General features: G+C 44.5%; 1 protein-coding gene across 2 annotated transcripts in view; it reads left to right on the forward strand.

The window, feature by feature from the left end:
* The window catches only part of dglucy (D-glutamate cyclase), a 135,765-nt gene that overhangs the window by 105,945 nt on the left and 2,068 nt on the right, over positions 1-27,752 (forward strand). For both annotated transcript variants that reach the window (XM_060828587.1, XM_060828586.1), the window contains exons 12-13: positions 2,135-2,254; positions 26,276-26,427. In XM_060828587.1, the coding sequence (XP_060684570.1) occupies positions 2,135-2,254; positions 26,276-26,427 (272 nt within the window). The remainder of the gene's footprint in view (positions 1-2,134; positions 2,255-26,275; positions 26,428-27,752) is intronic.

Raw genomic sequence — 27,752 nt, forward strand, 5'->3', positions numbered from 1 at the left:
TTCTTTGTTAAATTATGACTATTGTATATATGATTTAATTGTACATCAATGTTTGTATTTGAGAGTTTTGTTTATTTTTGTAAATTTGCAAAAATGTTAAATTTCAATAAAAATATCTACAAAAAAAAAGCAGCAGCTCAATTTTAAAATTCTCATCCCTGTGTTCAGATCCTATCAGAGCCTATGTCTGAAACCTGAGAACCTTTTACCCCTTGAGATCTCTACATTCCTCCAATGAACACATCAAATTGGACCCCATATACAAACCACTCAGCTACAGAATTGGAAGTACAAAAAACAGAGACAATGAATACTAGGTGGGATAGACCACCAACACTTTATCAATGTCACCTAGCAGGGTGATAAAGCATCTCAGAAAAGCACACCAGCTCAGCAAACGAATCTATAACCTCATCCACAACCCATTCTACCAATTCTCTTACAGTTGCACAATCCTAATTTTTATCATTCCACCATTGGGCCTCAGCTGTTTTGGCCCTGAAGTCCTTCACTAAACCTTAAAAAGTAGTTTGTAATATTTAAAACATCATGGCATCCAAGGTTATGGGCCAAATGCTAGGAAATGGGTTAGAGTAAATCGGCGCTTGATATCCAGAACAGTCATGATGAACTGAAGGATCTGTTTCCATTACATAACACTCTATGGCTCATCTTCTCCTACTCCTCTTTAAGATTACTCTTAAAACATATCTTAATGTTTCTGACCGTAGCACATTGTTAGATTATTTTACTATGATTATGTTTCTATGAAGTGCTTGTGAAAACTTTGCTTCGTTAAAAGTGTCATATAAATGTAAGCATTGGTGAGAATTTGGCTGAGATTGCATGCCTTAACTGATATTTACTGTTCACTTGATCACAAATTGAATCTTTATGAAGCAGTTCTTAACTTGACTGTTCCTCTCCTCTCACCCTTCTTTAATTTAATAATCAGACAGCACCAGGTTATAGTCCAACAGCTTTATTTGGAATACTAGCTTTCGGGCCGCTGCTCCTTCATCAGATAGCTGTGGAGCAGGATCATAAGACACAAAGAATTTATAGCAAAAGATTACAGTGTTATGCAACAGAAACAATATATTGAACAAACTGTATTGCTGTTAATTCTTTCATCTTTTAGAATGGGTTGCAGGTTTTGGTTCGTTAATACGTAAATCCCAGAACTACTTTTAAGTCACATTCTTGAGATAACTTAAGGTTTTATTGTAAAAAGGTAACATCTCAGCTCAAACTGTGCAATAAAGGTGTGAGGTTAGAGTCTGTCTGTATCCCAGTCTTGAGTCAAACTGGCTCTACTTCCAAAATAGGAATTTATAAAATGAACTTAAAAGAAGTTCTGGGATTTACATATGAATATCTTATGATCCTGCTCCACAGCTACCTGATGAAGGAGCAGAGCTCCAAAAGCTAGTAGTTTCAAATAAACCTGTTGGACTATAACTTGGTATTGTGTGATTTTTAACTTTGCAAAACTGAGGACTACAGATGCTTGAAATCAGAGTCAAGATTAGAATGGTACAGGAAAAGCACAGCAGGTCAGGCAGCATCTGAGGAGCAGGAAAAGCAGCGTTTCGATGAAGGGCTATTGCCCGAAATGTAGATTTTCCTGCTCCTCGGATGCTGCCTGACCTGCTGTGCTTTTCCAGTACCATTCTAATCTTGACTCTGATTTTTAACTTTGTCCACCCCAGGTCAACACTGGCACCTCCACGTCATGGCCTTCTTAAACATGTCTACAAATAGTACCTTCAAAAAGGGACAAATGTGCCACATCTGAGGAGTAAATCTATCTCCTTTCATTACTGATCATTTCATGATGTTATTTCAAAAATTAATGTAATCACTGGAGTCGATTTCCCTTTTACTAAGTTTTCTTGACAGTAGTAATTAGAAGTGTTTAACCTGAATTTCCAGCAGTTGTTCAAAGCAAAATGATTGAAAAACATGCTTAAGATTACATTCCATCTGTATGATTGTGGAAGGCAAACATGTAAAGATAGGAGCAAACAAAATACAGAATCTGAAGATCGTTTAGTCTGCCATATAGTAGTTGTGTCTCTTTTATTCCCTCGATTTCTTTATCTGCTGGGTTTGTTGTGTCTCTGTTCTCTAGGTATTGGAGATGGAGGGAATGAACTGGGAATGGGAAAGGTGAAAGAGGCCGTGAAAAAGTACATAAACAATGGGGATCTCATAGCTTGTGATGTTGAAGCAGATTTTACAGTTATTGCAGGTGAGTGTATTGGGTATCGTAACAGTCAATTGGAAACTCCAAAGATTGACTTTGACAAAAACAAAATGATGTCAACATTTTTTCTGTAGTTATTTAACCTGTGACCTTCAAGAAATGATGACATGTTGATTATAAGGACATAGTTGGTAAGATGCAAGGACAGAAAATATGCAAATTATGATTCTTGAACTGTTTAGTTTACAAAACTAAGCTGTGATGTGTGTAAGATTTGGGGACAAAAAAAACTGCAAATGCTGGAATCCATTGTAGACAAGCAGGAGGCTGGAGGAACACAACAAGTCAGGCACTATCACTTTGTGGAGAATTCGACATTTTGGGTATAACTCAGGAACGGAGGTGGGGATAGGGGGAGCTGCAGATAAAGGAGGTGTGAAGGGTTATGGATGGGGAGAGGGTCAGAATGGTGAGGTAATGGTAAGTGAATACAGGTGGCAAGTGACAGTGGGAGGAATGAATCCAGTTGGTAGCTGGAAGGAAGTGTCAATGCCAGGAACGGAAGGGAGGAGGCGGTGCTGGAGAGGGAGTCAGGGCAAAGGTTGGAAGGTCATTTGAAATTGGAAAACTCAATGTTGACTCCTCTGTACTGTTGAGACGGAAACCGAATGGTCTCGTCTCTACGTGTTCGTTGGAAGGAGAGATCAAACCGGCTAGAGTTTGGAGCAAAAACACCGTTTATTACAGAATCAAAACTGGTACACTATACAACGAATTCAAAAGCATGCAAATTCGTTGGAGAAGGCGTTCTGTCTCTCCCTTCGGATCTGGTGCAGTTATACTTCGCGCTTCCTCGAGTTCCCGGTCAGGTTCCCCTTGTTCGGCTCTTTCATTGGTCGGTTCACCTGTCTGTGAAGGGATTAGTGTCTCTATTGGCTGCCCCGAGATACCTGTCCCACTCCTGCTGTGCCGAACAATGGGTAGACATCCTGGGTTCGGCAGTTTCCGATCTTGTAAATTAAAAGTTTATTGTTGGAAGGGTTTCCTCATTGCCATGCGTCTGGCTGTCTGGGCGTTCACAATAGTTCTCCATAGTTGAATATACAGATATTATCATTTAACATAGGACCCGAATGAGTTTGACGTCAGCGGAGGCATTAGCAAGTACTTTATCAATCAAGTGTAGTATCGGTGTGATTTACACTATCCGATAGTTACCGGTTTCCTTTATTAACAATGAGAGTGTAATAGGATGATCTGAAACTGACGGACATGTTCTAATCCCCCAGGAATGTGGCCCCAGGCAGGCAGTCCTGCAGTGGCTGGGTTTACTTTACATGGCTGTGTTTTAGCTGGTATCTGACAGTGTCTGCTTTAATAATGGTGCTCCCCTCCCTAGCCCCAATGTAGGTACCCCGATAGCAGATTCTCCCCAACATTCCCTCCCTTGGCCTCGAAAGAGGCCACACCCCCTTATCCCGTAAGGAACGCAACCCCAAGAGGCGACCGGTGTCCGGTGTTGTATCGACCAGACTCACCGGTTCTAAGGAGACAGTCATATGGGGATGAAGGGTGCCCTGAAAAACACGCCGCTACACAGTTAAGCAATAGATAGTCACAGCTGCATGCTAAGCTAAACTAATAGTTGAAGTAATTGAGGCAGTGTCTGCAGAAATAACGAAAAGCACAGGATTAGACAAGCATTGCAACAAGTCATTCAGAGCTGGCGAAATGTACGCGAGTGCGTTAGAATGAGTAAGTCATTTAGTAAACGCAAGTCTGTAGTCCAAAGAGCCGGCAAATGTAAATAGGTGTTGTAAGTTTGGAAAGGGAGTAGGAACAGCCTGGTACCAGCAGCTAGGTACCCGCTAGAGATGTGAAACCCAGTGTGAAACTGTACTGTGCCCCGGTGGTCCCATAGATCAGTATGCTCCAGAGAGCAGCAGTGCTGTTCAACCGTCCGACACGGATGCAAGCAGGCAGAAATCTCAACAAATGGAGACGAACGGAGGCCACGCGTTCCGATGTCAATGCGCGACTGTGCCTGTCTTAGGTTGTCCCTCGCCCGAGGGATCTTACCCGTCATTGGCTAACCAGTCGTGCTGCATTGAGTAATAGATGGCGACATCCATTTCACCACCCCAAGGACAGGCATGGGCAGCTCAGTAGCATGGTCAGTGGCCTCCGAGGGTGGCTGAGGGCAGTCAGGAATACTGGACAGTCCGCAAAGGCCGCCTGCGAGAACAGCCGTGTCTCAATTGCCAAGGCACACAGTACATTTCACCCACCCGCTGTTATGGAAGGATCAATTCACATATCCCCAATTTAAACGGGCAAAATAAATAAGTGGGGGCTCTTTGGACAACCAGGCTGCATTTATCGTACATGAAGATGAAAAGTTAGTCATGAATACAACAGGATCAGACGAATTCGAAAGAAAGTCATTGAGGGAGCTGACACGCACCGGTGAGATAGGATTTACTACGCCCGAACCGCGAGCTTATGCAAAGGCGGTACTATAGCAATGAAGAAAAGAATTGGGAGGTCCCCACTCGCCAGCCCTTATCGCAACCAGCCGTAAGCAAGAAACCCGGTATCATGGCTCACGAGCGGACGTCGCATTACAGCATGTAGTGGATGTGTCCCTGTCCGTTTGTAGGAGGTCACACACAGGCTGTCGTGTTGTTGGAGTTGGTGGCAGCGGCGTCTCCCGGTGGAGCTCAACGGATGGGGGTCCGGTTGAAAAGTAATGATACCTTATCACCTTTAAATCAGTGAGATGGGGCTGTGGGAATGCAGTAAAAAGGAGTCCCTGCATCACTAGGGTGATATATGGCGGGGTCAGTCAGGAACTATGTGACTACTATGGGAAATAAAGTGTTGTGTTGTAAGGGGTCTTTGGGGTGGCATGTCTGGGAGACCGGAATGGACGGGAGGCAGTCCCCAAAGTCTCCAGTCAGTACTCCTGAACATGAGATCTGTGCTCATGTGGAATGTCAAATGCAACCAGTAAGAGTGCACTCAACCATCTGTGTAAGAGGAATGGAGAGAGCAGATATAAAAGGACAATGGTGAAAATAATGAAGGTAGTCTGAAACCCTTAGCCTTTCTTATGAGTTGCGGACCTGTACGTGGCAGTATTCCACAAAAAGGAGTCACATCAGAATAGAGAGAACTCTGTGTGAGGTAGAAGGAGTGGTTTCATGTAAGGGAAAGGGTACAACTTTACACAAAGGTAGTCAGAGGGATTCGTGATCTCAAATCAGAGAGAAAAAAAAACTCCCCAGCACGGGCTGCCACAAAAAGGCAGTCGAGGCAGGGGTAGCCAGATTATACTGTAGGTGTTTTAATGTTCGTCGAATTACGAAGAGGCAGAGGAAAAATGTAAAAAACGTAATCATGACACTGGTCCAGTGTCGGTGAGGTAATTGCGGGGAGCAGTCACGCAAACGGTGTCAAGTCGCAATATTCTGACAAAGTTAAAATCAAGTGTGCGCATAGTGTGGAAGACAATTAGTAGGATAATCCGTGTCCATTTGAGCAGCAGCACTACACGGGGTAGATGAAAGTTGGGACACTGATATAAATGCAAGATAGTACGAGTGGCAGTTCTGACTCGGTAGGAATGTATACTAGCAGCTGCAGGAGCGCAGGCGCCTGTATGTTTTAAAACGCAATGCTTGAAGTGTAAAAACATTCGTCCAGGAGTTGTGTCGAAAAAATAGAGTAAGTCCCTCGAGAGGGAAGTGGGATTGGTAATATTGAGAAGGGAACTACAATAGACTGCATAGGGGAAGGCCTACGGTACGCCTTGATACTGCGCGGTAAGGGGCGCAAGCAATCTCGATTTGCACCCCGGGGAACTGCCCGTGCTCAGGGCGCACAACCAATGGGGTTGTCGTAGGACAATCGTTTGATGAGTCACCCCTGGAGACCGTTTAGGATAAGGGTCATTAATGTAGAAATGATGAGGATCCCCATCAACTCTGTGGCAACAGGACAATAGAGCAGGTAAATTTCCACCGTGTGGTTAGGGAAGACACAGCGCAGGAGATCGCCCTAACCTCTCAGGGCGAGCAGCGTAAGCCTCAAGGCGGCCGGGACCCCATCTAGCAGGCAGGGCGGGGATTTTCGCCCCCAGACACTTGGGTATGATATTGGAGCGAACCGCGACTGTGAGGCAGACAGTATTGGTAACATCGAGAACGGCGCCTATACAATGGAGAAAGACCAATGTAGATAAAAAGGGGTTGAGTCACCAGCTAAAGGGCACAAACTTATCCTGGCAGCTATTTGCCCGCTCGAAGCGGAGTCTATGATAAACCAGGTGGACCTCCCAAGAGAAGGCCCAATGAAGAGTTTAGACAGCAGAATAAAGTACCAGAAGAGCAAAGATATCAGTGAAACAGAGCCATGTCGGTGTAGAATTGCAGCAACCCCAACTCTACGTAGAAACCGTGCCAAGGCGAGGTTGCATGATCCTGTCTCTTTCTGCACCTCCCCGTCAGGTCCCGTCTCATCGAGTGACTTTAGGGATATATTAGGTTGCGCCGACCTGGAGCAATGAGAGAAGTGGAGCGTGCGGTGGCCTATGTGTTTCCAGCCAGCTCAGTATAAGAAATGATGATGATGATTATGGAGAGGGGGACAATGTAAAACTCTGGGCAATTAGGAGATTTGCGGTGGGACGAAATTGGACTGTTTGCCTGAGGGGACTTGTCCCCCCAAACGAGATACAAAACGAGAGGTGCAAGTATAATCCTTGTGTATGCAAGAATCTGTGTGTGTAGGGCCGTGTGGCATAGACAAAAGAGAATGCGCAGGTGCTGCGGGCATATCGGACTTCATCCCTGTGTAAAGGAGAGGGAGAGTATCATAAAAGGATGGTCAGACAGGTCAGGACAGAAATTGTCTGAGTAGCACTTTCCTCCGTTTGACACTTGAGGATTTGATCAGTTTGAGGGAAGTAACAGCCTTTAAAAGTTACCCCGGGAAAAGGATCATAAAGGAAACTGGTGACCCTGCCGTTCTCAGTGCGTACCTGTGCGTCGCAAAAGATATGAACAGATGAATTGGCGAGGAGCACTCGCAGCTGAGGAGACTGAAGGATTTGGGCAGGGCATGAGGGTTGGGAAGTCCTGGTAGCAAACCTCAGGGAGCTTAAAACCTTAGAAAGAGATGGAGCGTAAGGATCCGCGGATCTTCTATTCAGCAAGACCCAGTTGAATTCATGCAAGCTGAATGGAAGACAGAACTAAGACTACCTCAGATCCGGCGGTGAACATAAAGTGTGTGGGTTTGGGAGAAAACGATGAAGGGGCGTGACTATGGCGTGGGGAATGGGGAGCGGGGTTGTAGGATAGGGCAGTACAATCGGCAAGAGGAGTCTGTACGAGATTTCAATGGGAAGGTTTGGTACTGACTGGCAGTTACAGGTTGCATGTTCAAAGCATTGGAGAGTGTAGCCTCAGACAGGTAGACTGGCTGGCATCTTCAACCCGCATGGTTGCCAAAACCCGCTTCAGGGACTGGAAATGGCCGTGTCTGTGGCAGCAGTAGCTCAACCCTCCCTAGCCGCAGAGTTGAGGAGGGGGGACAAGTAGCAGGAGAAAATTGCTTTAAAATGAGTGTCCATAATGCTTTAGCGAATGAAAAAATCTGTGGACTTGGGAGAAAAGATAAAAATGGGTTCGTGAGAGGGGGCAGAAAAATGTGGAGGGCATAGACGGAAGAAGGAGTAGGTGGGCCCCCCCTTGTTCTTGGCACTTTGTGAACACGAAGGGAAAAGGGATGGCCTAAACACCCATGCCGGTGGACAAAAAGATGAGTGAGCGGCCGCGAGGAAGAGAGATGGGCCCAGCACCCTGCTGTGCACGTCCTAGTTGGAGGCCTGAGGCCTGTGACCAGCGGGGGAAAAAGAGAGAGACAAAATAAGTGGGCTGGGGGATATTCGGGCAGTGGGACGGCCAACCACTGGACATACAAAACATTGTAAATGAAAACGCACAATATGGCGATACGGCAATGCGCATGTTGTCGGTCGGGACGTTAGAGTTAGAAAGGTACAACCTGTCAGAGAAGATGTGGTTAGAGGCATGATTTATATCGACATCCCAGTAACTGAAGAGGACCTGTTCATCGAGTAATCTCATGAAGTAGGGCAATGACGCTTGAGAGACCCATCGCTGTAGTGGTGGCGCGGTAGTTGAGGTAATGGGGTGGCGGAGCGTCCGCAGGCGAGCAGCCCCTTCTAGACTGTGCAATCCTGCCAAGAGTGAGCATTCGCGCCAAAAGCGAACGGGCACCGCCCCAACTGAGCGTTCGCGCCAAAAGTCAGCTGGCCCCGCCCAACCTGAGTCTTCGCGCCAAAAGCAAGAAAACCCGCCAAGAACTAAGGTGACCCGCCCAGAGAAGGGTGACCCGCCAAAACTAGGGTGAGCACGGGACACCCCGGGATTTGCCGTCTTAGGATTCCACAACCGTAGTGTTATTAAAGTAAAAGCTCCACCATCCCTTCCTGCGCCCCCTCCCTACATTCAGGTATTCCTTTCCAAGTATAAGAGTAATTAAAAGTGATAGTGGGGGGACAAGCGGCATTTAATCCTAAAAATCAAGACGAGAGTATGGAGAAAAATCCCAGACCGTTAAGTTATCAATCCCAAACCGCTAAGTGTAGAGAACAACACTCACGTACTCCAATACCAGTAAAACTGCTTTCGGCTGCTGGGCGGCTTCCCACGGTCCCTGTCCCGTCACTCAGGCTGTCGGTGCCGGTCCACTGTACACCGAGACCTGGGATGAAACATTTGTTGCGAAACCTCCGTTCGCCGTGTCTGTTAAAAGCACTGCACTCACTCACTCACTCCCTCTCTCACTGGGCCGGCCCCACACTGGTTTTCATCCACATACATGCCAACCCACGCATACTGTCGGTGTGTCCGTACTCTCGTCTCAGCCTGTCGCAGTCCCTTGTCCCCAGTTTTAGTGACATGTTTCGAGGCATTATATCCTCGCAGAAACTGACAATCTGTGTGAAATCGTAGCAAATCTCGGTCGGGGGCGTCCGAAATGGCTGGGGCTGTGGTGGAGGTACAGTGGCCCCCTTGCCACTGCGGGTTGAATGTGACTAACAGTTTCGTTTTCCACCCCGGGGATTTTTCAGCGGTCGGTGGTGCCCAATCAGTAGGGGGTTTCCCTAGGGCTATTGTTTGCCGCGCTGAATACTGCAGCGAGAGTAGGAGACCGTTTAAAATTTTGGTCATTAGCGCCGTATCTGTGAAGGTCTCTTTTAGTCTCGTCAATATCAGGTCTTTTTGGGCGGGCGCTTGGTTAAATACTTGACCCAGTGCTGTCTTGTGCACTGTTACACTGTCCAGCAATAAATGAGCATGCCAAGTTACGTCTGTGCCAACCGTGAGGTGCCACCAGGGCACTCCGGGGCGTAATGGTCGAAAGTGGGTCATTTTTGGTGGTCCAAAGTTCAAGTCCCCCATGACGGATCTCACCTGGTGGGTACCGCTTTAAAACCAGTGCGTTTTTCAAAAGCCTGACCTTCGCGTGGCAGATTTCTGCTCTTAACAACCGGTCTAAGGCAAACGCCTGTGCAGGTAAACCCTATCCAGGAGATGAGATCCGCCCTCTGTCCCCTTAGGATGCTAGCAGCGAGTGTGTCTATCGATAGTTGTCAGAGATAAAGTGCTTACTAAAAAGAAAGGATCCAATCAGCCAAGTGCGGTCAGCGCTGTATTAATTAATTTCAGAAAGCGTCCAGGCTCCGTAAGCCACGCTTTTACCTTAACTCAGAAAGCTGCGTCCAGGATCCGAAATCCACGCATAAACTTTACTGAGAAACCCGCGTCCAGGATCCGAAATCCACGCGTAAAACTCAAACTCAAAAAACTGCGTCCAGGATCCGAAATCCATGCATTAACTTAACTCAAAAACCGCGTCCAGGATCCGAAATCCACGCGTAAAACTCAAACTCAAAAACCGCGTCCAGGATCCGAAATCCACGCATTAACTTAACTCAAAAACCGCGTCCAGGATCCGAAATCCACGCGTAAAACTCAAACTCAAAAAACTGCGTCCAGGATCCAAAATCCACGCATTAACTTAACTCAAAAACCGCGTCCAGGATCCGAAATCCACGCGTAATACTCAAACTTAAAAAGCTGCGTCCAGGATCCGAAATCCACGCAGTAAGTCGACTCAAAAAGCGCGCATTAACTTAAGGCTAGCCATGGATCAATTAGTCACTTCAGTACCGCGATAACAGGCAGGTATTAGTGAAGAAGTGAGAAAATAGCTTACCAGTATGGACTCTGCAACGTTGCTGCCAAACTGATTTAAAAGTACTGTTTGTGTTGGTGAGGATCAGGGAGCAGACAAAGACTGACTAACTGAAAAAATTTACCTACTGGAAGTCTTTGCTTTAACAGGCGCTTCCTCACCTTTTAAAAGTTCGGCCGAAAGTTTGTCTGCCCTCCGGTCCGCCAACGTGGCCAACTTGCGGTCGTCTCTTTCCCTTCCCACGGTCAGGCTCACCATCTGTTGAGACGGAAACCGAATGGTCTCGTCTCTACGTGTTCGTTGGAAGGAGAGATCAAACCGGCTAGAGTTTGGAGCAAAAACACCGTTTATTACAGAATCAAAACTGGTACACTATACAACGAATTCAAAAGCATGCAAATTCGTTGGAGAAGGCGTTCTGTCTCTCCCTTCGGATCTGGTGCAGTTATACTTCGCGCTTCCTCGAGTTCCCGGTCAGGTTCCCCTTGTTCGGCTCTTTCATTGGTCGGTTCACCTGTCTGTGAAGGGATTAGTGTCTCTATTGGCTGCCTCGAGATACCTGTCCCACTCCTGCTGTGCCGAACAATGGGTAGACATCCTGGGTTCGGCAGTTTCCGATCTTGTAAATTAAAAGTTTATTGTTGGAAGGGTTTCCTCATTGCCATGCGTCTGGCTGTCTGGGCGTTCACAATAGTTCTCCATAGTTGAATATACAGATATTATCATTTAACATAGGACCCGAATGAGTTTGACGTCAGCGGAGGCATTAGCAAGTACTTTATCAATCAAGTGTAGTATCGGTGCGATTTACACTATCCGATAGTTACCGGTTTCCTTTATTAACAATGAGAGTGTAATAGGATGATCTGAAACTGACGGACATGTTCTAATCCCCCAGGAATGTGGCCCCAGGCAGGCAGTCCTGCAGTGGCTGGGTTTACTTTACATGGCTGTGTTTTAGCTGGTATCTGACAGTGTCTGCTTTAATAATGGTGCTCCCCTCCCTAGCCCCAATGTAGGTACCCCGATAGCAGATTCTCCCCAACAGTACTATAGGCTGCCCAGGCAGAAGATCAGGTGTTGTTCCTCCACTTTGTGGCCTGATTCACTGTAGCAATGGAGGAGGCTGAGGATGGTCATGTGAGAGAATAAGTGAAAAGGGGAATTGAAATGGGCAGTGACCGGGAGTCAGGCTGGCCCTGAAGAGATGCTTGGTGAAAAGTGTCCTGAGTTTACGTTTGGTCTCACTGACATAGAGAAGACCGCATCGGGGGCACCGAATGCAGTAAACTGGGTTGGAGGAGAGGCAGGTGAACCTCTGTCTCACCTGGAAGGACTGGTTGGGGCCCAGGATGGAGATGAGGGAAGTTCTAGCTGTGATTGGCGGAAGTAATCACTCACTCACTCACTCAGTGAGTAGTTAGGATATGAAATGCATTTCCTGGCAGTCTGGTGGATTCAATTGAGGCATTAAAGGAGGTATAGGATGATTATTTGGATAAGAAAATATACAATGGGGTGAGGCCAAAGTAGGAATTGATATTAGGCAATAATGCTGAATTAAAGAGCCAGTTTAGGCACAGTGGGCCAACTGGCCTCTTTCTGTGCTGTAAGATCTCTTGCTGTAAGTTTGTGTGTTTAGTTTCTGAAGAAATTAGGCTTCATGGATTAAAAAAAAATCAATGATTCCCCAGAAGGGCTTGAAGAATCTCAATTCATGAATAACCTAAAGCACACAAAATAGAAATGTGACTTTAGTGCATGATTAACCTGCACTTGTACAAAGTAATGCAGTCAGGATACAAGTTTTATTTGCTTTTGCACTATTGAATGGCTGCACACTATAGGTGGCAGCCCAGTTTCAGATGATACTGACATCATTTAAAGATGGCATGTACTACTTCAAATCAGCCTGCAACTCTTAAAGGGAAGATGCATTTTGGCTGAAGCAAGCATTGTAAGTCATAGAACATTACAGCGCAGTACAGGCCCTTCAGCCCTCAATGTTTCACCCACCTGTGAAACCAATCTGAAGCCCATCTAACCTACACTATTTCATTATCATCCAAATGTTTATCCAATGACCATTTAAATGCCCTTAAAGTTGGGGAGTCTACTACTATTGCAGGCAGGGTGTTCCACACACTTACTATTCTCTGAGTAAAGAAACAACCTCTGACATCTGTCCTATATCTATCACCCCTCAATTTAAAGCAATGTCCCCATCTGCTACCCATCATCATCCAAGGAAAAAGGCTCTCACTGTCCACCCTAATCCTCTTGTATGTCTCTATTAAGTCAGCTCTCAACCTTCTTCTCTGTTACAAAATCAGCCTCAAGTCCCTCAGCCTTTCCTCATAAGATCTTCCCTCCATACCAGGCAACATCCTGGTAAATCTCCTCTGCACCGTCTCCAATGCTTCCACATCCTTCCTATAATGCGGCAATACTGCCAAGTGCGGCTGCTCCACAGTTTTGTACAGCTGCAACGTGACTTCATGGCTCTGAAACTCAATCCCTCTACCAGTAAAAGCTAACACACCGTACTCCTTCTTAACAACCCTATCAACTTGGGTAGTAACTTTCAGGGATCTATGGACATGGACATCAAGATCTCTCTGCTCATCAACGCTACCAAGAATCTTACCATTAGCCCAGTACTCTGTATTCCTGTTACTCCTTCCAAAGTGAATCGCCTCACACTTTTCCACATTAAACTCTATTTGCCACCTCACAGCCCAGGGCTGCAGCAAATCTATATCCCTCTGTAATCTGTAACATTTTACGGCACTGTCCTCAACTCCACTGACCTTAAGTCGTCTGCAAATTTACTAACCCATCCTTCTATGCCCTCACTCAGGTCATGTATAAAAATGACAAATAGCAGTGGCCTCAAAACAGACCCTTGCAGTACACCACTATTAACTGAACTCCAGGATGAACACTTCCCATCAACAACCACCCTCTCTCTTCTTTGAGCTAGCCAATTTCTAATCCAAACCACTAAATCACCCTCAATCCCATGCCACCATATTTTCTGCAATAGTCTACCGTGGGGAACCTTATCAAATGCTTTACTGAAATCCAGATAGACCACATCAACCACTTTGCCTTCATCCACCTGTTTGATCAACTTTTCAAAGAACTCTAAGGTTTGTGAGGCACAACCTACCCTTCACAAAACCGTGTCGACTATCTGTAATCAAGATTTGGAGGAGCCAGTGTTGGACTGGGGTGGACAAAGTTAAAAATCACACAACACCTAGTTATAGTCCAACAGGTTTATTTGGAATCACTAGCTTTCGAAACGCTGCTTCTTCATCAGGTGGTTGTGCTGGAGATGTTCTCTGAAGCGTTCCACAACTAGGCGTCCTGTTTCAGAGAATATCTCCAGGACACATTGAGCATAGAACAATACAGCGCAAAACAGGCCCTTCGGCCCTTGATATTGCGCCAACGTGTGAACATCCAAGAAACAACCGCTCTGTGGCCGAACACTTTAACTCCCCCTCCCACTTTGCTAAGGACATGCAGGTCCTGGGCCTCCTCCACCACCAAACCCTTATCACCCATTGCTTGGAGGAAGAACACCTCATCTTCTGCCTTGGGACCCTCCAACCAAATGGGATAAATGTGGATTTCATCAGTTTCCTTATTTCCCCTCCCCCACCTTATCCCAGATCCAGCCTGCCAACTTGGCATCGCCCTCTTGACCTGTCCTACCTGTCCATCTTCCTTGCCACATATCCACTCCACTGTCCTCTCTGACCTATTATTTTCACCCCCAACTTCATCTCAGCTACCTTCCCCAGCCCCACCTCCTCCCATTTATCCCAACCTCCTTGGGCCACTCCCTCATTCCTGATGAAGAGCTTATGCTAGAAACGTTAATTCTCTTGCTCCTTGGATGCTGCCTGACTGACTGTGCTCTTCCAGCACTAAACTCTTCAACTATCACCAAAGTGCTCACTCACCTCCAAATCTAACACTTGGCCTGGTTCATTACCCAGTACCAAATCAAATGTGGCCTTGCCTCTTGTTGGCCAGTGTATACACTGTGTAAGGAAACCCTCCTGTACACATTGGACAAAATATGACCCACCTAAATTACACAAACTATAGCATTTCTTATCAATATTTGGAAAGTTAAAGACTCCATAGCATCTACGCTGTACTTTTGCTCCTGTCCAGAATCATCTTTACAATCCTTTCCTCTACATCTCTGGAACTTTGTGGAGGCCTATAGAAAACTCCCAACAGGAGGATCTTTCCTTTTCTATTTCTAATCTCAGCCCATACTACCTCAGTAGACCGAGTCCTCATCAAACGTCCTTTCTGCCATCGTAATACTGTCCTTGACTAACAGTGCCACACCTCTCCCTCTTTTACCAGCTTCCCTGATCTTATTGAAACATCTAAACTCCGGAACCTGCAGCAACTATTCCTATTCCTGCTCTATCCATGTCTCCGAAATGACCACAACAAGGAATTCCCAGGTACCAACCCATGCTGCAAGTACACCCACCTTATTCCAGTTGCTCATTGCGTTGAAGTAGACACACTTAAAACCACCTTCCTGCCCACCACTATACTCCTGTGACCTTGAAATCTTATTCATCACCTCATTACTCTCAACCTCCTGTGCACTGGAGCTACAATTCAACTTCCCAGCCCCCTGCTGAATTAGTTTAAACACACCCGAAAAACATTAGCAAATTTCCTCCCCAGGATATTGGTACCCCTCTGGTTCAGTGTAGACCATCCTGTTTGTAGAGGTCCCAACAGTTGTAGACTCATCAACTTTATGGGCATTTAAATGGTCATTGGATAGGCATGTAGACGAGAATGGATTAGTGTAGGTTAAATGGGCTTCAGACTGGTTTCACACGGCGGTGCAACATTGAGGGCCGAAGGGCCTGTACTGCGTTATAATGTTCTATGTTCTATAACTGTTCTCTCTCCCTATTCCTCACCTTGGTAGCACGTGGCACAGATAACAAACCAGAGATAACAACTCTGTTTGTTCTAACTCTTAGCTTCCGCTCTAGCTCCCTGAATTTCTGCCATACATCCCCATCCCTTTTTCTACCTACGTCATTGATGCCTATGTGGATCATGACTTGGGGCTGCTCCCCTTCCCCCTTTAGGATGCCAGAAACACAATTCGAGACATCATGAGCCCTGGCACCTGGGAGACAACACACCAACCACAAGTCTGTCTTGTTTCCACAGAACCTCCTATCTATCCCCAATGGTGTCCCCAGTGACTCTTTTCCCCACTTCCCTTCTGAGCAATAGGGACAGACTCTGTGCCAGAGACATGTACCCCATGGCTTATCCTGGTAAGTTGGTCCCCCAACAGTATCTAAAACAGTATGCTTGTTATTGAGGGAACCATCCACAGGGGACCCCTGCTCTGTCTGCATGTTCCTTTTCCATCCCCTGACCGTAACCCTGACCTGTAGCTAAGGTGTGACTACATCCCTGTAACTCCTCTCAATTAGCCCCTCAGCCTCCCGAATGATCTGAAGTTCATCCTGCTCCAGCTCCAGTTCCCTAACGAGGTTTCCAAGGAACTGTAGTTGGGTTCACTTGAAGTCAATGGGGACACTAGTGGTGACACTAGTGCCTCCCACATTGTACAGGAGGAGCATTCCACTGTCCTAACATCATTTCCACTGTTCTGAATTCCCAAAGAGACTATTGGGAAAAAAGCTAGTAACCTTACCAATCCATCGCACAGAACCTTTTTGTTTGGTTAGAGTTGTGCAACATTGTGAAGTCATGCCCCGTGATTGCAAAAGGTGCCATAGATTGCACTGTAGATTCTGAACAATGAGAAATAATTCCAAGCAATTGGCCATTTCATACAATGCAAATGTACATCAAGTTCATGCTTGCCTGAGTTGAAGAAACATTTTTGGAAAGGGCAAAATGCCGTCCATGAGGGATGCTTCAAAAACAAACTCTGGGAGGAAACCCAAAACCACATGTCTGAGTACATAACCCTCAACACAGGAAATCCCTGGTGTTGGTTGCAACAAACACACACTTTTTAAAAAGAATTCTTGCATTCTGTGAAATGTTGCATTGTTACAACCAAATTAAACTTTATTTCATGTAGCATCCTGATGCGCTTTGAATTATTTATGAAACCAATAACCTCAAGGAGTTCTCAGAAAGACCCCTTGATGCCTCACCCATTGTCTCACTCCAGGAACCAGCAGTAAAAGGGATGGAACCGTGAATGGAGTAGTGAGGGAAGTGGCCAGCAGTGAGGAAGCGTCACCAACAGTGGGTGATACCACAGCAAGGGCATGAACCATGGGAAGGTGAACAGAGGAATAAGAGAGCAGTTAGCACGACAACTGGGGCAGAAGTGGGAGGCAACACTGGGATGGCCAATAATGAGGTGGGGCAGCAACAACAGGCAAACTATGTCTGGTCCCAGTGGAATATGGATACACAGTGATGTCAGTGGCATTAATGTCTTGTTCAAGCACATTGTCAGGAGATGCACCATTTTTGAAAGAAACAACAATTTTTCATTATCAACACTGGTGGTTTGAAGTTTGGTCGATTTTTATATAATCTCTCCAAGGTAATTTGAATGACAAGACTAGAGGCAATATATTTGGTTGGAGTCACAATCGGAACAAGTCAGTTAAATTTATGTACTCCTATGGTTTACTTTAGATAGACTTTTGGCCAAAACATTTTTATTCAACTTCTAAAACCAATACAAGGGCATCATCAGCAAAGCAACAAAGTGTGAAGATAGTTAAAAATGGCAGAGGTTGCAAAACAGTTTACAAGGCCCAGCACAGTTAGAGAGAGATCCTGCATCAACAGGTGGCCAGAATGAACCCTCCAATACCTGTTCACTAACCAAGGCCCCAGACACATCTTCCAGGTGCAGCAGCAATTTATCTGCACTTCACTCAATGTGGTTTACTGTATTTGATGCTCACAATGTATTTTCCTCCATATTGGGGAGACAAAATGCAGATTAGGCAACCTTTTTGTTGAACATCTACATGCTGTCCACAAAAATGTCTCTAAGTTTCCTGTTGCCTGCCCTTTCAGCATTCCACGCTACTCCCTGGCCAACATCTCGAGTGAAGCTCATCACAAGTTGGAAGAACGGCATCTCATTTTCCGCTTGGAGTGCTCTGCAGCCTTCGGGACTCAGTATCGAGTTTGATAATTCTAGGACCTGAGCACCTTCTCCCATGTCCTTGTGCAACCCCCCACAACACCAGGCCTTGTCATCACATGAGCTGCTATCACTATTACCCTATTGTCAGCTACTCATGGTCTTACTTAGCAGCGGTGATTCCGCCAGGCTAATTTTTACCCATTCCTTTGCCTGTCCAACTGTGTTTCTCTCTCTCGCTCTGTGGGCTTCATTTCCAACTATCATTTACTCTTCCACTCTATCCCCACCCAACCTTTTCCTAGTACAATCAGTTCTGAAGAAGGGTTACTGAACTTGAAACATTAACTCTGTCTTCTCCCCACAGATGCTGCCAGACTTGCTAAGCTTTTCTAGCAATTTCTGGTTTTGTTTCTGATTGCCAGCATCTGCAGTTCTTTGCCTTTCTTTTGCTTAGCCTCCAAACAGAGTGCTTGGTTGGACATAGGAACACATAGCCACTAAGGTCAGTGTGAATGGTAGCAATGCACGGATATGAATAAGGTTCTGAAAGAGGTTTATAGTGACCTCATAGGATTAATCAAGGTCATTTTGGTAAATGTGTCTTCAAATGCCTTATTCTTACAGTCACACCAGCGTGCTCAATTCATCAGCTTGCTTTGTTCATCTACCAACAATTTCTATCAAGGACACATTATTCCTCACAATCGTAGTTTCACCTCACCTTCACACACCTTGCACTGCTGCATATCTCACAACATTGGAGACACTGCATTATGGAACTGTTGTACCAGATTACTCAAAGGAGATTGCAGCATACTTACTGGCACACTTCCCACTCTCTTTCACCATCAAATGGTGCATTAGTACAGACAACAGTAGCAAAGAATAAACATGCCTGCATGTTCTTATCCCAGGGAGGAAACAATATTTCCATAATTGGAGAGGCTGTTGTTGAAACCATGCCCAGCATTGGAGTTGAGACCACTGAAGCAGTATGGTCTGACCAGTTTTACCTTCTTACATCCTGTTTGCAAAATCACCCAAATTCTTCTGATTTACAAACTCAGATGGTATCAGCATTCATCTCTTCCTGCCCCTGCACCCCAACCCAATAACTCCCCTCCCCCACCAAAACCTAGCCTTGCTCCTTTCAAGTATCTCAGAATTGCAGCTTTGCCAGACAATGGTTCAGGAATAGGAAGGCCAACAGGAAGACGATACTAATGATGATGAAACATCAACACTCAATCTGTCACTCACAGCTACCAGTTCAGATGAACTGGCATTGCACATACTTCAGAGAGCAACACAGAGACAGGATGTCTACATGACAAGAGTCAATAAAACTGGAGTACTTGGAAATGAATGTAATGGTCAGACAGGATTTCCATTGTGAAGAATGCAAGATCAGTTAAACAAGTTTATGGCATTTGCCAATTTTACAGCTTTTTCCTTGTGGTTAGTGAGATAACCAGGACAAGTGACCTGAAGCAAATGATAGCACAAGTACTAGCTGTCTGGCTGGTGAGATCACGTGTTCCACTGCAAAGCACACAGTGAAGGACTTGGATGAAATGATGAAAAAGCTGATGACAGTGCACACAGAAATGCTTGGTGCATTGGCAGGCCTGCCGGAGGATCTGATGGCATTGTCAGTGAGCATGGAGGAGTCTAGCAGCAAATTATCACAGGCCTATGCCAAATTTGGAACACATTTTTTCCATCATGGAAGAGGTGGCCAACTCCAATTCAAGATTGGTGGATAATATCTTGGCTTTTACAGTACTATGAACAAAAGCAACAGAATGTCAAAGTGCTGCTATGTCAGATTGTAGTTGTGAATTCTCAGCTTTTTGCTTTGCAAATTCAGACTGCTGCTGTCATGCCAGCGTTGAAAGGACATTGAGTCTCACACAGTAATCTTGCAATCTGTCCTCCAATTGATGAGCATAATTGTTGAGACACTGCCTAGGGGAGTGCCATTGACTCTGTAGTGCACAAATGTGCTAAGTTTCTCAGAATGGCAGTGTTTTTGTCACAACACTGACACACGTCCAGCTAGTCCAGACTGCCACTTTGCAAGCTGAGATGAAGTTGAAAGTTGGAGCTTATTTGGCAAACAGCTGCAACATATCTATATTGTCCACCCGTGAAACTCCAAGAAGTCCTATTACTTATACTGTTGAAGGCACTAGGCCAGGCAAAGTTAGAAAACTAAGGGAATGAACAATGGTGACAAGTTGAATTTTGCATTGTTTATTGGTTGTTCTATTAGATGAAGATGGTTTAGAAATGCAGTACAAAGGTGACATCAGGCAAGGGCCAAAGGTGGACATGACCACACACTGTGCTTATGTTATTTTGGCACCAAAGAGGCTGCTGATTACTGAATCTGTGTGTGTGAAACATAAGAAGTTAGCATGCAGGTACAACAAGTACTTAACCAAATGGAATTTTGGCCATCATTGCTAAGGAGTTAGAATTTAAAAATAAGGAAGTCTTGTTACAAATGTACAGAGTATTGATGAGGCCACACCTAGAGTACTGTGTACAGTCTTGGTCCCTTCATTTAAGAAATGACTTACTGGTATTGGTGGCAGCTCAAAAGAGATTCACTGTACTTTTTCCAGAAATGAGGGGTTGACTTATTGATGACCACTAGATATTTTAGGCTTTAGAAGAACTACTACTGATCTTATGGAAAAATACAAGATTCTAAGGGGTTTGACAAGGTAGATGTTGAGAAGATGTTTCCACTAATGGGGACTTTCAAACACATAGACAAAGTTGCAGAATAAGGGGACACTCATTCAAAACTGAGATCCGAGATTATTGTCTCATAGTGAATGTCTGGAATTCTCTACCCAAGAGAATTATGGAAGCATGATCAATGAAAAATTTGAAGAGGATATAGATCAATTTCTGAAATTAAGGTTCAGGGCTATTAGAAGCTGGCAGGAAAGAGGAGTTGGGGTAAATCAATGATGATCTTATTGATCTCACTTGCAAATATAAACATTTTGATATAAAAGGAATCAATGATATCGCAGACCTAGCAAGATGAGAGTCTACAATCTGCATTGATTGCAGATTGCAGATCTACAAAGGTTTCGCCCTTTGGTTTCTCCAGATTAACTGTTGGTTTAGGGTAGTGTCTTATCCTTTGCATTTCCATGGTTCAGTAATGGAATAATTGTGATGCAATGTTAGAATGCATTGGACAGGTTGACCATTCAGTAGAAATATTAAATAGGGCAGAGAGAAGGGAACAACTTTCTAAATTAAAGTAGACAGTGATTACCTTTGTCATTGGGATAGAACCTCATTTGCTACCCAGGTGAAAGGACTGTTCGTTAATAAATTAATTAGACCTCATAAAGATTGTCTGAAAGTGCCTATGAGCTAGTTTATGATCTAGTGATATTCCAGTGGAGGTTTATACACTATTGCCGTCACACATAAAACAATGTGAATACAAATAATAGAACATACTTTCCTTCAAGATTTGTCTACACCTCCTTTCATGTCTGACATGGCTGACTCAGGATTTTAGAGGTATTTTAGACTGAAGATATGCTTTACAATGAAGAACCATGAATACAGGACACTTTACAGAACAGAAGACCATTCACCTGTGCTAGATCATTGTTCAAAAAGTCTCAACTAAGGCCGTTGCCCTGTAGGAATATAAGGGTTTACAACATTGAAGACAAGATATCAACCGTAGTTCAGTGGGTAGCGTATTCCTGGTGTCTGAGAAAGTAAATTAAATTTATAGCGAGAAATGAATAGACTTGGGAGGTATAGAATCTGTGGGTAGAGTTGAGGAACTGCAAAGGAAGAAACCCTTGATGGGATTTACATACAGGCCTTCTAGCGGTAGTCAGGATATGGGAAGAAAATCAGGAGATAAAAAAGGCATGTAGAAAATATACTATTACAGTAATCATGAGGGACTTCAATGTGCAGGTGGACTTGGAAAATCAAGGAAAGGAATTAATGGAAGAGTACCACATAGTTTTTTTTTGGAGCACCTTGTGGTAGACCCCACAAGAGAACAAGCAATTTTTAGTTTGGTGATGTGTGATGAGGCAGCTTGATTAGGAGGCTTAAGATGAAGGAGCCCCTAGAGATCAGTGACCATGATTTTTTAAAAAATTCATTCAGTCACGTATTGCTGGCCATCCTAATTGCCCAGATGATAGATAAGGGTCAACCACATTGCTGTGTGTCTGGAGTCACATGTAGGCCAGATCACATAAGGATGGCAGTTTCTAAAGGGCTTTTCCAACAATCAACAATGGATTCACGGTCATCATTATATTTTTAATTCAGATATTATTTTTATTGAATTCAAGTTGCAAATGTGATAGAATTCATCCTGCAGGTTGAAAGGGAGAGGCTGGAGTCAGATGTAACTGAATGACAATTGAATAAAGATAACTACAAAGAAATGAGAGAGCTGGACAGAGTTGATTGGAAGGGATACCTAGCAGGGAAAATGGTGGACCAGCAATGGAAGTTTCTTGGGGTAATTCAGCAGGCACAGCAGAAATTCACTCCAAGGAAGAAGAAGCATTCAAAGTAGAGGACATGGCATCCGCGGCTGACAAGAGTCGGGGACAGCATAAAAGCAAAAGAGAAAGCATACCATGTGGTGAAGGTTAGTGGAAAGCCAGAGGATTGGGAAGCCTTTGAAAACCAGCTTTGGATAACTGAAAAAACAATAAGTGGGGGCTAAGGTGAAATATAAGAGTAAGTTAGCTAGTAACATAAAAGAAGATTGTTCGTGGGCGGCACGGTGGCATAGTGGTTAGCACTGCTGCCTCACAGCGCCAGAGACCCGGATTCAATTCCCGCCTCAGGTGACTGACTGTGTGGAGTTTGCACCTTCTCCCTGTGTCTGTGTGCGTTTCCTCCGGGTGCTCCAGTTTCCTCCCATAGTCCAAAAATGTACAGGTTAGGTGAATTGGCCTTGCTAAATTGCCTGTAGTGTTAGGCAAAGGGGTAAGTGTAGGAGAATGGGTCTGGGTGGGTTGCGCTTCAGTGGGTTGATGTGGACTTGTTGGGTCGAAGGGCCTGTAAGTAATCTAAAAAAAAGTGATTTTTTTTTTAGATATCTAAATGGTAAGAGAGAAGCAAGAACAATCATTGAACTGCTGGAAAATGAGGCTGGAGAAATAGTAATGGGGAACAAAGAAATGGTGGAGGAACTTAATAAGTATTTTGGAATAGTTTTCACAGTGGAAGACACTAGCAGCATACCAGAACTTCAAGAAAGTCAGGGGCAGAGATGAGTATAGTGGCTATCAGTCAGGTGAAGGTGGATAAATCACCCAGACTAGATGGCCTGCACCCCAGAGCTTCGAAGGAGATAGCTGTAGAAATTGTAGAGGAATTGATGGTGGCTCTTTCAGGAATTACTGGAATGCCAGAGGACGGGAAAATTGGTAATCTAACACCCTGTTTTAAGAAGGGAACGAGGCACAAGACTGGAGACTGTCGGCCAGTTTAGCCAGACCTCAGTCATTGGCAAGTATTTGGAGTTCATTATTAAGGATGAAATTGTGAAGTACTTGGAAGTGCATAATAGAATATGGCTGAGTCAGCGTGGCTTAGTCAAGGGGAGGTTATACCTTACATATCTTTGAGGAGGTAACAAGTAAGTTAGACAAAGGTGAACCAGTGGAGATAATCAACTTGGATTTCCAGAGAGCCTTTGACCAGGTGCTGCATAAGAGGCGGCTAGGAAAGAGCCCATGGTGTTAGGGGCAAGATATTGGCATGGATAGAAGATTGGCAGACTGGCAGAAGGCAGACAGTGGGGATAAAGAGGTCTTTTTCATTGCTGGTGATTAGTAGAGTTCTGTATGGGTCAGTGTTGGACCTCAGCTATTCATATCTGAAAGAAGGAACTGGCTAAATTTGCAGATAACACAGATAGGTGGAGGGACAGGTAGTGTTGCGGAAGTGGGGAGGCAGCAGAAAGACCTAGACATGTTAGAAGTGTGGTAGACAAGCAGGAGGCTGGAAGAACACAGCAAGCCAGGCAGCATCAGGTGGTGGAGAGGTCAACGTTTCAGGTATAACCCTTCTTCATTATTGGGAGTGGGTTTAAGAGGTACTGCAGATAAGGGGCAGGTGGGCAGGATGTGGGATAGGTGAACACAGGTAGAGGGTACAACCAGGATGGGAGGAATGAATCCTGTTGGTAGCTGGAAGGAAGCATGGATCAGAGAAATGGAAGTAGAGAAAGTGATGGGAAGGGAGGTAGTTGAAATTGGAAAACTCAATGTTGAGTCCTCCGGACTGTAGACTGTCCAGGTGAAAGGTGAGGTGTTGTTCCTCCAATTAGTGTCTGATTCACTGTGGCAATGGAGGAAGCCAAGGATGGTCATGTTGGAAAGGGAGTGGGAAGGAGAATTTAAAAAGGCTCAGGTTGGCCCCTGCAAGCCTGGCTGAGATGGTTGATGAAAAGTGTCCTGAGTTTACATTTGGTCTCACCAATGTAGAGAAGGCCACATTGCCACAGCAAATCAGACCACAAATTGGAGGAACAACACCTCATCTTCCATCTGGGAAGCCTACAGCCCAGACGACTCAACATTGAGTTCTCCAATTTCAAATTACCTCCTTCCCATCCCCTGACTCCCTTCCAAGCCCCTCCCCCTGTCTTCCCTTCCTCTGATCTACCCGTCTAGCTACCAACCGGATTCATTCTTCCCATCGACCAAACAGGTCATGATCTCTACCCTATCCCTACTTCACCACCACCTCTCCCCACCCCCCATCGCATCCCTTGTATCTGAAGCTCCCCTTACACTCACCCCCAGTCCTGAAGAAGGGATACACCCAAAATATCGACTTCTCCATCTCTTGATGCTGCCTGGCTTGCTGTGTTCTTCCAGCCTCCTGCTCATCTACCTTGGATTCCAGCATCTGCAGTTTTTTTTTTGTCTCTAACCATGTGAGGACAGTGCGCAAAGAAGTAGCAGATGGAATGCAGCATGAGAAAGAGTGAAGTTATGTGCTTTGATAGGAAGAATAGAGGCATAGTCTATTTTCTAAATGGGAAAAGGCTTTGGAAATCTGAAGCACAAAGTGACTTGGAATTCTAGCTCAGGATTCTCTTAAGGTTAACATGTAGGTTCAGTTGGCAGTTAGGCAGGCAAATGCAATATTAGCATTCATTTCAAGACCGCTAGAGTTCAAGAGCAGACATGAACTGCTGAGGCTTTATAAGGCTCTGACTAGACCCCATATGGGATATTGTCAGCAGTTTTGAGACCCCTATCTAAGAAAATATGTGCTGGCAGAGTGGAAAATCCAGAGGATGTTTGTAAGAATGATCCTAGGGATGAAGAGTTTGTCATGTGAGGAGCAGCTAGGACTCTGGGTCTTGCAAGGATGCCTGCCTTGAAGAAGTTTTCCTCCTCTCTCTACAAAAATCTCAGTGAGTCGCACTCTCACTGCAACCCCAGGTCACCTCCTCTCTGACCTATCACCTTCATCCCCACCCCCTATTCACCCATTGTACTCTTTGCTACCTTCCCCCACCCTCCTCTCTGCCCTATCATCTCCATCCCCACCCCCATTCACCTATTGTACTCTATGCTACTTTCTGCCTACCCCTTCCCCCTCTCATTTATCTGTCCACTCTGCGGGCACCCTGCCTGTATTCCTGATGAAGGACTTTTGTCCGAAACATTGGTTTTTCTGCTCCTCGGATGCTGCCAGACCTGCTGTGCTTTTCCAGCACGACTCTAATCTAGACTCTGGGTCTATTGTCAGTGGAATTTAGAAGGGTGAGTAGTGATCTGATTGAAACTTACAGCATACTAAGAGGTCTGGATAGGGTGAATGTGGTAAAGATGTTTCCTCTAGTAGGAGAGACTAGGACCCAAGGGCACATCCTCAGAGTGAAGGATTGAGTTTTTAGCACTGAGGTGAGGACAAATTTCTTCAACCAGGGGTTGGTGAATCTATGGAACTCATTACTGCTGAAAACTGTGGAGACTAAGTCATTGAGCATATTTAAGACAGAGATAGATAGGTCTTTGATTAGTAAGGGAATTAAGCATTTCAGGGAGAAGGCAGGGGAATGTGGTTGAGAAACATATCAGCCATGTTTGAATTGCATAATAGACTTAATTGGCCGACTGGCCTAATTCTGCTCCTGTGTCTTATGGTGTTATGATCAACGCTTAGTCAGAGGTTATAGGTTTAAGTCCTACTCCAGAGAATTAACCGCAAATATCCAGGCCTGTACTTCAGTTGTCTTCTGGCCAGAAGGTCTGGGTTCAAGTTTCACTTGCCCCAGAGGTGTCTCATAATATGTCCAAACATATAGATTAAAATAACTGAAGACATCTATCTTGTAATGAGCTTCTATCAGTAACTTGTAGGTAAGTTAAGCTTTCAGTATTCAATGTTGGTGTTCCATAAATGTGATTGTGGATATCCATTGCAGAGTAGTTGCTGGTTCTGGAGTTAGTGTGATTGATAGGCAGAATCGCCCTTTCACACTCTTGGGTTCTTGAGATTTGGCCAACTCAAAATAGTTCTTGAACTCTTCTCAGAAGAAGAAGCAATTTTAAACAACAATATATTTTTATTAGGTGTATCAAACTGGGGAGGTTATGCTGTAGCCTGCGGTCTGTACATTCTCAATAGCTGCGCAATCCACGAACGCTATCTACGCAAAGCACTTGGGTTTCCTATGACATCTGAAATGGTTGGCTACGCCTTGGCACTGCCTACAGTCCAGAAGGTAAGTAACAAAGGGATTTATTTTCTCTCAGAATAATAAGTCACTTTCCAGTGAGTTATTTTTTCTTTGTCTTCTCCTGCTCCTATCAGCCATCCTTTTTCTATTTCTTATTTTATCAAGGCTACTCAGCTCTTTGATCCTGAATTTAACTCTCTTGTTCTTCAAGGCTGTCCCTTACAGACTCTTTCTCTGCACCTTGAAATCAAGACTTAACTCTGACAGTCTTTTCTGGCTTATTCCTTCCCAGGATCCCAAAATTGTGGAACTTCAAATACTTCTTAATGATCCTCTCTTTCCACATCTGAAAATTTTTAAAGTAAAGAATGTAGAGTTTTGACCTGGTCTAATCATCAACGTCACTAAAAAAACAGAATATTGATTCATAAGATATTGCTTTATTTGAGAGCTCTTTGTGCAATTTGGCTACCAGGTGGTTCCTGATGAAGGAACAGCACTCTGAAAGGTAGTGCTTCCAAATAAACCTGTTTAACTATAACCTGATGTTGTGATTTTTAACTTTGTACACCCCAGTCCAACACCAGCACCTCCAAATCATGTTTTTTTACATTACAACAATGACTGTACCTCATAGGAATTCATTGACTGTTAAGCACTTTGAGATGTCCTGAGGCAATGAAAGAAAATATAGAAGTGCAAGTTTCTTTTATTTTTTTAAGTCAAACTAGAGCCTCTTGATCTAATGGTTCTTTTTTCTAATCTATTTCTCCCTCAATGCTATCCTGGATTGTACTGCTAGCCTTTTAACCCCTTTAAATAAAAAAATTGAATTGTTTGAAATGGATACATCATGTCATTTACTTATTTTTATGTTTTCTTTCCTCCTAATCGTTAGGTTTTTTGCGTCGCACCCTACTTTCCAGAGGGTGGTTGGTTAAAGGCAACTTTTATGACTCCTGTCTTGTTTGCTATCCTAATGGCATATTATTTTTATGTCTGATGGGATATTTCCTTCTGGTAATGTTGGGTATAAAGGTTGTCATAGTAACTTACTTGTTTCAATATGACTCACTAGAAGAAAAACATTTCCTTCACGTAACATCTTATGCAGATTCTTAGAAACAACTCAAAGCGCTTTATAAATTATGTTGATATGCAGTAACATAGAACAGAGGACAATACAGCGCAGAATGGACCCTTCGGCCCTCGATGTTGCGCCAACCTGTGAATTATTCTCCGCTCATCCCTCTACACTATCCCATCATTATCCTTACATGTTGGGTAAAGAATAAATAAATATAGATCAGGTGGGGGCCATTCAGTCTCTTGAGCTTCAGATAAATCAATCTGTTTACCTTATTCATTCC

Source organism: Hemiscyllium ocellatum, chromosome 8, assembly GCF_020745735.1.
Source record: "Hemiscyllium ocellatum isolate sHemOce1 chromosome 8, sHemOce1.pat.X.cur, whole genome shotgun sequence".
In the NCBI taxonomy this organism is placed as follows: Eukaryota; Metazoa; Chordata; class Chondrichthyes; order Orectolobiformes; family Hemiscylliidae; genus Hemiscyllium; species Hemiscyllium ocellatum.